The sequence below is a fragment of the Saccoglossus kowalevskii genome, chromosome 18, assembly GCF_978046115.1.
Source record: "Saccoglossus kowalevskii chromosome 18, keSacKowa6.1, whole genome shotgun sequence".
In the NCBI taxonomy this organism is placed as follows: Eukaryota; Metazoa; Hemichordata; class Enteropneusta; family Harrimaniidae; genus Saccoglossus; species Saccoglossus kowalevskii.
The window spans coordinates 5,388,413-5,397,637 of NC_140658.1; the positions used below are offsets into that span (position 1 = coordinate 5,388,413).

The 9,225-nt window shown below is 33.8% G+C and overlaps 1 protein-coding gene across 1 annotated transcript; it reads right to left on the reverse strand.

Moving 5' to 3' along the window:
• Positions 1-4,047: 4,047 nt before the first annotated feature.
• Positions 4,048-8,895, reverse strand: LOC144353439 (uncharacterized). The gene is made up of 5 exons (XM_085493194.1): positions 8,806-8,895; positions 7,405-7,502; positions 4,997-5,089; positions 4,577-4,787; positions 4,048-4,478 (listed from the first exon to the last, which is right to left on the reverse strand). Exons 2-4 carry the CDS (start codon positions 7,451-7,453, stop codon positions 4,579-4,581), a joined length of 351 nt encoding a protein of 116 aa, XP_085349320.1. The 5' UTR covers positions 7,454-7,502; positions 8,806-8,895; the 3' UTR covers positions 4,048-4,478; positions 4,577-4,578.
• Between the last annotated feature and the right edge of the window lie 330 nt (positions 8,896-9,225).

Consider the following 9,225-nt stretch of genomic DNA (forward strand, 5'->3'; position numbering starts at 1 on the left):
TTTTAAGCCAAATATTTACCTGCCATGGAGATTTTACAGAAGTGTGACTGTTCACTCTTGATGAATGAGCACTATTAATGTTACTTATTACTATGCAAGACATAGAAAAACAATAAAGACATTTGAGAAGCATATTTCATTGGCTCCTACTAATCTAATGGAAATTGTGAGTTTCCACTGCGCCATGGGGTGATTTATTCACCTCGGAAAGTGTGTTCTACTGTCTATTTTTTACACTAGACACATAACATGTGTCACAGATTTATTTTCTGCATTCATTATTAAATAATATTGTTTTGACCTATTCCTAAATGCCCAATTTACTTGAAACATGAACAATTCTGAAAGAATTTATTTCAAGTACTGTATCTGATTAGAGAAACATGTTAGTTCACAGTTTTCAGGAAAAACTTATAAAAGTTATTTTTGTTAAAAAAACAGCTATAATACTTAATGACATATCACTTGAAAAGCAAAAAAAAATATAGGTAAATCAATTTTTTTTTGTGGTGTGGCAATCGTGTAGTTTAATTATCAAAAAATATCTATGCTTGCTTTATTTTCAATCATTGAAATTTAAACACTGAATGTTGTGAAACTGTATTTTAGTTTTAATAAAAATTGTCACTATGTATGAGTTTTACGTCTACAATGTTTTTGATGTAATTAGTACCAGACTGTATAAACCTGTAGAACGCGATAAAACTATTTTTTTTTAAACTTGGCATAACAATTACAAGATTGTCCATTGAAAAATTAGATTAAACAACAAATATATGAATAGTTAACAAACTTACAATACAATAATGATCTCAGCATTTTGCACGGAAAACTTAAACATAATTACATAAAAAAATTAATATTCGTATTCTTCAAATAATACTACATGTACTGTATTAATCTCAATGTTCTTCATAGGATAATAAAAGTTGAATTCAGTTTCTAAACTACAGCAACATCTAAACAAAATTTGGCAAGGAAACTACAAAGCAATGTGTTCCTCAATTAATACAACATGTACTGTGTTAATCTCATTGTCCCTTATAGAATAAGATAACATGAATTGTATGAAGGTTCTCAAAAATTAATAGTACAGCAACATATCTAAGCACAATATGGCGAGAAAAATACAATCAAATGTGTTCCTCAATTAATACTACATATACTGTGTTCATCTCATTGTCCTTCATTAAATAAGATAATATGAATTGTATAAAAATTCCCCAAAAATATTCACTAATATTAAATAATTGAAGGTATCTGTACAAAATGAACAAATCTGACTAAGGTCCACTCAAGGTGTCTAAAATATTAAAGCAATCGAGTGCCACATCTGACTTATAGTTGAAATTGACACAAGTCATTGTCAATGACACGTCCCCGTTCGGTTCATATTTGAGTGACATATACATTCAAAGCAGATCATGATCGAAATGCATCTGCATATGTACAACACATTGTACTAAATCTGAACAAAATCCATCCATGCATGACTGAGATCTGGTTCCGGAATTGTGAAAATACGTGATTTTAATGCATTTTCGGTCTTAAAATGGCCATCATTCAGCTATTGTTAAGCGGATCATGAAACAAATGCACATATCTATTTGTGACATGATGTACCATGTGTGTGTGAAGTTTGAACTTGATCAATCCAGACATGTCTTGGATACGGATCCAGAACTCAATTCTTTAAGAAAATGGCCGCAAGTCGGCCATTTCGAACTTTATCCGAAAAAAAAAATGACGTGCATCAAGGTCCTATTATGTTTAATGTAAGTACCAAATTTGAACGAAATCCGTCCATGCATAACTGAGATCTGGGTCCGGAATGGTGAAAATGTGCGATTTCAATGCATTTTCGGCCTTAAAGCGGCCGCCATTTGGCTGTCGTTAATGGGATCATGAAACAAATGCACATACATATTTATGACATGATGTACCTTGTGTGTGTGAAGTTTGAACTTGATCAATCCAGACATGTCTCGGATACGGATCCAGAACTGAATTCTTTAAAACAAAATGGCCGCCAGTCGGCCATTTCGAACTTGATCCGAAAAAAAAAATGACGTGCATCAAGGTCCTATTATGTTTAATGTATGTACCAAATTTGAACAAAATCCGTCCATGCATAACTGAGATCCGGGTCCGGAATGGTGAAAATGTGCGATTTTGATGCATTTTCGGCCTTAAAATTGCCGCTATTCGGCTATCGTTAATCGGATCATGAAAAAAATGCATGTGCATATGTCCCATATAATGTGTGATGTATGAGTGAAGTTTGAACTTAATCGGTCCATGCATGTTCGAGATACAGGTGATCACGGACGCACACACGGACGCACACAGGGCAAAACATAAGTCCCCGTTTTCAGACTACGTCCGAACGGGGACTAAAAATTAACTACATAAAAATACATAAAATTATAAGGCAAGCTAGAAGATAATATTACTAAGTAAAATTATTGTACATGCCTTGAACATTAAAATATCATACTAGCAAGTAGAGAACCTGCATGTAAATTCATTCACTGTCAGGTATGCTAATAATTATGACTGACCTGCCTGCTTCTAACTTGAAGTTACAGGTTGCCATGGCATTGACCTGAGGCCACAGCACCATCCAATCATAAAGGTCAATTCAATTTTGTTTTGTATAAAGTTATATTTTAGAACTAACAAAGGGATTTGTGTTCCTAGAGAAAATGTACTTGAACTAGAAGGTAATAAATATATAAAACATCTGTGGCATCTTTTTACATTGAATAATAGTTTCATTATTATGGGTTCACTGGATAATTTTGTTGAGATACAAGAGTCTGAAATGTCATGAAAAATTGTTGTTTTTACACTGGTTTCTATGTGATTATTTATTCATGTATTACAATTTTGCTTGGTGTCATAGGATGAAAAATTCAGGGATTTTTATTGATATAAAATATAATAATTATGTGAAATCATTTCAAAAAGTGACTTCCAAGGAGGATGCTAGTTTTCCATTATATAAAATGGGAGGCTATCTCCCATAATGCATTGCACACGCTCTGTAATGCAAAATTAATTTGCAACACAGTATTGTACAACAATATACTACACTGACAAAATTGCAACATGTTGTTTGGTATCTTCATACTATCTGTTGCACAAAGTTTATATATTGCAAACCAATCGTGAAGACAAATACATTATAAACAGATACAACACTTCATAGATGGCTAAATTAGCCAGGTGATATTATCATCATCATTCTGAATGTTTTGAGTGTGTACACATACTGTTGGTTATCTCCAGTTAAGCAAACTTAAATTAAATAGTGTGAATGACCCCTAAGTAAATATGCAAATGACTCTGTCTGTTTGGTAACACGATTGCTACGTTCACACAACAGCATTTTATCGAAACCCTAATGGCCGTGTATACGCGTTCGGCTCGAGCCAAGTTTGGCTCTAATAAATCTTCGGGGTTGAAGTCCAATAGGGTTGAGCCACAACATGACCCCAACTGTGTATACGCAGGGCCCAACTATCGTAGCTCAAAGCATGCCCTCAATCGTCTTCTTCAAGTAACCTCTCATTTCAATTATAGTTGAGACAACATTGTTCATAACTACACGTAATTTCCGATTTGACGAAGAGGTACATGTCCTAATATTTATTTTGGCAGAGTAAAGAAATACTGCGATAGATTGACAGGTCAACGGGAAACGGGAAACAGAAAAACGGCGTACGAAATTATGCAACAAAAAGTTGAAAGAAGAACTGAACAGATTCAATGAAAATTGAAGAAACTTTTTAAAGACACCAGAGATAAAAATCATAGAAGTGGTCCTGACATGTTCCTAGTAGGTTTAGATTGACAACTGTAACACATACATGTATCACAATTATAGTTGTACAATAACAATAGCTTAAGCGAATAGGCTGTAACACATTTTAGCTGCAGTGTTTCCTGTTCATTTGAGATACTAATTCCTAAATCATAACACCAGTTCCTTGTCTTTTGTACCTCCATGCTCAAACTCGATCGCGACTTTTTTATTTCTTTCTCCCAGCTCAAAGGCATCGTGAAGAAAGAACACAAGCACGACACCACTATCGTTTTCAGCCATGTTTCTTTCATACTACTTATTTGAGGACACTGTACTGAATCAAACTATGGCAGATTTCGGCTCTCATTCGGCTCTTGACAGTATGAACGCCTTGGAGATAATCTCCTGTTAATCTGTGGGAGGAGCAGTAGTTCGGCTCCGTTAGAATGCTGCCATGTGAACATAGCAAATGTCACTGTAGATGGGCAGGAAACTGGCTGGATGTACATGTAATTATCAACTCACTAGGAGGAGAGTAAATGAAGTGCACTTCTCTAGATCTAAACAATCCAGGAAGATCATCAGTCCTTGTTTGTCAACAACCATATAAATCAACAAGAAATAATTTGACTCCAGTCACATTTTTCACAATTGGTTCACATCCATAAATCTGAAAATTGGAAACAGATATAAATCAGTGATCAATGGGGTAATTGATTTCATAAAATAAAAATATTATCTAATGTTCTAGTTTCAGACAATATTTACCTTTAACGTTTCAATACAATTTTGTCCACCAGATCTTGCCTCCCTATATTCTTTAATAATTGTTCCAACTTTTCTGTTTTGCCAATGCTGATTATGGTTTGTTCACGCAAACATTGAAACACATCAAATGCTCTTTTCTTTTTTTCTAAATCCCCTTTTGATATCCACTGATAAACATTACCACATAGATCTTTCATTGATTTCATTTCATCTGTAAAAAGTCAGTAAAAGCATAACAAATTTCAGTTTTGATTTTCTCAGTGAAATTGTTAAATTAAATATACCTTATATAAAATGTGAATGATATTTTATATTTGGCAGACATACTCACTATTATGATATCAAGATGTAATTTAAAGTAAAACTTGAAAGAGATCTGAAAATAGCATGTTGCAAACCATAATGTGATTATTAATTTACCTTCCCCTATTTCATTAGCAATATTAAAGAGCATCATTCCAAATTCTTCTTCTGTTGAAACTGCTGAATTCTTTAATGAAGAGACACATTCTTCTATAGTGACAATAATAAACAATTCAAGTGAATAGCCACATTGACTATGCTAAACTATGAAATACTTTAAAAACTATTTAAAGTTGTGTATGTTTAATATACACAATTATTATATCATAATTCATATGTCAATGCATTATATTCATACTGAACCTAACTAACATACCATCAATATGATATCAACTGTCAGTACAGTCATTTCACACTTGTGATATATCTACCCAATACTAAGAATTCATGATACCAATTTTAGCACTGAACACACTATACCAACACTATGATACTACCGATAGCTGTAAATTACAGTCAATGACTTGTGATTGACTAGACCATTACACTACATATTATTATTCACATATTCTCTGTATATTGGCCATGTAACTCAAATTTTATTAAAAAGTTAACCAAATGGGCAATATAGATTATTTGTTTTGTTTTGTTTAACATTGCAAATTTCCAATAACTCAAAATTTGATTACCGTACTTCCCCGAGTATAAGCCCAGGGGCCTGAACATGTAAAATCAGAAAAATTAGAGGGGGGCTTATACTCAAGGACCACCTCAGAAAAGATAATTTTGGGGAATAACCATCTACCCAACCACGAAAAATTATCCAAATTAGATTTTTCGTTCACAGCGTCTGTCTCGGAGAAATATTACGTCTTTTTGACTTCCACAACACTTTTTACAATGAAGAAACAAACATGTTCATAAAAATACACACTTTATTACAATACGGTTTACATACCATCTGAATTTACGGTGCAAAGATAGGTAGGGTCTGTGGGAAAACAGTCAAAGGCAAGATCTTTATCATTATCTTTGTTGTGGAGTGTTTTTGATCGTACGCAAACTCTCGATACAAAACAATTTCCGCCATGGTGTTTTTCATCATGATTTGACCTGAACAACTTCCTTTGACCTAACAGGTCATATCTTTCGTTAACCAATCAAAATGCTGTGACGCACAGACGAATTTTCTCGATATTTTTTCCAACGCATTGAGAAGTGGATTACCGCGATGTTAAAATGCGATCTGATTGATCTGATCTCACAAAAAACAGTGATTTTTTCTCCTAAAGATGTTGATTCGCAATTTTCGAAAGGTAAACCGAGACTGGAGGAAGTATTTAAACATTTCACAGTCGCCAACAAGTCATGTCGAAGAATATATAGTTTGCTCGTCACACCCCATTCACGAAAGTCTCAATGGACGCGATTATTCAGACTAATACTCAAAAGAAATATGGATTACTTCAGTATTGCAACATCAGGGTTCATCCTGAGTAAATAACAGAATAGAAAAGGTGTGAACCATGTTCTGTGCGTTTGCCCGCCATGCACTCTGAAATTAATGCGAGTTTTCTCGTAAAAGCTGGAACTATCATACCTATCATGAATATTATGCAATGAAATACACTTTTTATATGCATATTTTAATAAATGTCTGAGTCAACACTCTGTAAAAGACCCTGGGCCTATCCCCTGGCGATGCCCTCAACTCTTTAAATGTCTAAAAACAGAGGGGTGTGCTTATACTCGGGAGGGGCTTATACTCGGGGGGAGTATGGTAACTGCTAATTAAAATTTGAGTTACTGAACATGAATTCAATTATTTTTTACTAAAAAGGTATCATCACAAAATTAACAAATTTGAGTAAGAACCCACAAAATTACATTTGTAGTGAGTATGAAATCCATACGGCTGACAATTATTGAGAAGTTGAAAATTCAGAATAAAAAATAAATAAAAAAGTCAGCAGTAGCCTTACACTATCCGAGTATACAAGTTTTGCGTATTATTTGTATTCATGAAAAAGACAGTGTACCTATTAGATAATTCCTGTAAAGTACTATGTATGGAATGATAATTTTTTAATTTATTTTCACTGATTTTTGACAAGTTGAATGTGAAATATAAGAAAAACGTTATATTCGCTGGATTTTATTTTCACTGAATCATTCCTTCAGCGAAAATAGCGAAAATTAATTCCAAGTGAAAATAAAGTATTTTACAGTACATTCAATCTACCGGTATATTCCCTATTCTAGTGTCACATTTTGTACAGAGCTCATGGGAGATGGTCTTGTTGCTAATTTCTACTGCCAATTAGTTGATTTTCAGAGACTATTGTTGACATTGACTTTACTTCGTTCAACAATGCTTTTTTCTAGTCACCAAATTTGCATATGAATTTTAGCTGGCATTAGTTTCATAGTATACTACTCAGAAATCATTGTACAGCTACAAATGGGTTTGGCATGATGGACTAAAATATTCCATTACATTTTATAAGAAATCTATAGTCACCTACTTCCTGAAACTGTTGATGGTTGAGTAGTGTTTATAGTTGGAAGAGACATTTCAGAGGTTGTAGATGTTGAAGGTAGGCCTTGTATTATTGATGTTGATCTATAATGACGAAAATGAAAAGACAACATTAAGATTTAACTTGAAAACAAATTGTTGGCTGCATTTTGTCAGCTTGCTTTTGAGAATTGCAAGTGTAGACACATTGCATAGAAATGAACACTAAATACGAGGGGTGAACACGAAAGTCATGTGGCCGCGAAATCCCAACAGACTTGCCATCAGTGTAAGTGCCCTCACATTACCGGCCAGATTCGGGCTTGTAATGATTGACATGTCTAATATGTTTCAACCAATCAGAAGACAGGCTAATTAACATATCAACTGAGACCCCAGAAACCATACACACTTTCTTGGATAAACTTAGATCTCGAAAACATTACCTACCTTCTCATATTCGAATTTTATTTTAGATTGGATTTCAAAAAAACATGCAATGTTATCAGGAGATGTCCGGTTTATTGTTATGATCCGTGGCTCGGCTGCTCCACCCACCGTATGATGTATATGCAAGCATGTTTGCATATTTTATCGATAATCGTGCAAGCACTACTATATGTGGATTCATCTTTGATACCGACATGACCAATTACCAGAGAAACACTATTCTGAATTTTGCTGTCCCTTAAGTCAGGAAAGATGTTATCACATCCACTGAGCCAACCGTTTAGGGGGATTCAGTTTTATGGTATTCACTGGGAAGAATCAGTTTAACACTGTGTTTCTCAGCATCTTTGATAACTTCATCTGATTACATTTGACATTGCTACTACAAACAAATCAGTAACATAAACAGAAATATTTGAATAGAGATTATACATCAGAAGTGAAATACAGTTGTTAACACGTACTTGGTGTCAATATATTACATATATTATCTCCACTCCTATTTAAACTTTACTTCTTTGTTTAAAACCATAATGTAATGAGAAGTAACATTAGGCTGAATTTATAGCAACAGGTTTACAACGTTAAGTAGTAATCCGTGTGTATGGACCTTAATACACAGTGACAAAGTCCAAATTAAAGGTCATGTAGTCATTGGTTATTTTGCACATGAATGTGCCTTTGCCATTTTTCAGACATTACTCAACTGTCACTATAGCTCCTATAATATGATGTCGTCTGACAGCGACATGTTGTTTTGTTCTAACACAAGTTTAGCTCACGCCGTACTCAAGACACACATAAATATACACTTAATTCATTGTACTAGTTACAGGTTATATTCAACTCAATATTTTAACTTATGTAGTAAATAGTGATTACAAAGGGCTACAATGCATTTATCTTCATGTAGTGTCTGATCCAATATTAAGAATTAAATTGAATTATAAATACTTACCAAATCACAGCGAAATGATTGAATTCCTCACAGGGAGCTGACACTACTTTGTACTAAAGTAGTAAGACCAACAGGGATGAACTCTGACCTTACTTGTCTCTGTGTATATAGAGCTATTAAATATTAACATAATTGTGATTTATTTACGAACACTAAATACCATAGGTCAAGTGAGGCGAGTAAACCTTCCAATTCCATTATCAATTGCTGGTGTAACCTGCAGTTTTACAAAGATTAAAATTATGATTAATATTTTCTATTAAATATGCCACACATAAAAGTTCTAATACCCCATTCGAAGCATGTTATCTAGTCACACTGACACACAACCCAGTCGTGTAGTCCCAAGCTTATACTTTCATATTGAATATGACATTAAACTCAAAACATATACTTATTTGGTCAGTATGTTATGACATA

Coding starts and splice junctions, on each gene's coding strand:
- LOC144353439 (XM_085493194.1), bottom strand. CDS start 7,453: ATGTCTCTTCCAACTATAAACACTACTCAACCATCAACAGTTTCAGGA. Junction 5,090..7,404: donor ACCATCAACAGTTTCAGGAA/GTAGGTGACTAT, acceptor TTGTCACTATAG/AAGAATGTGTCTCTTCATTA. Junction 4,788..4,996: donor TGCTAATGAAATAGGGGAAG/GTAAATTAATAA, acceptor GACTTTTTACAG/ATGAAATGAAATCAATGAAA.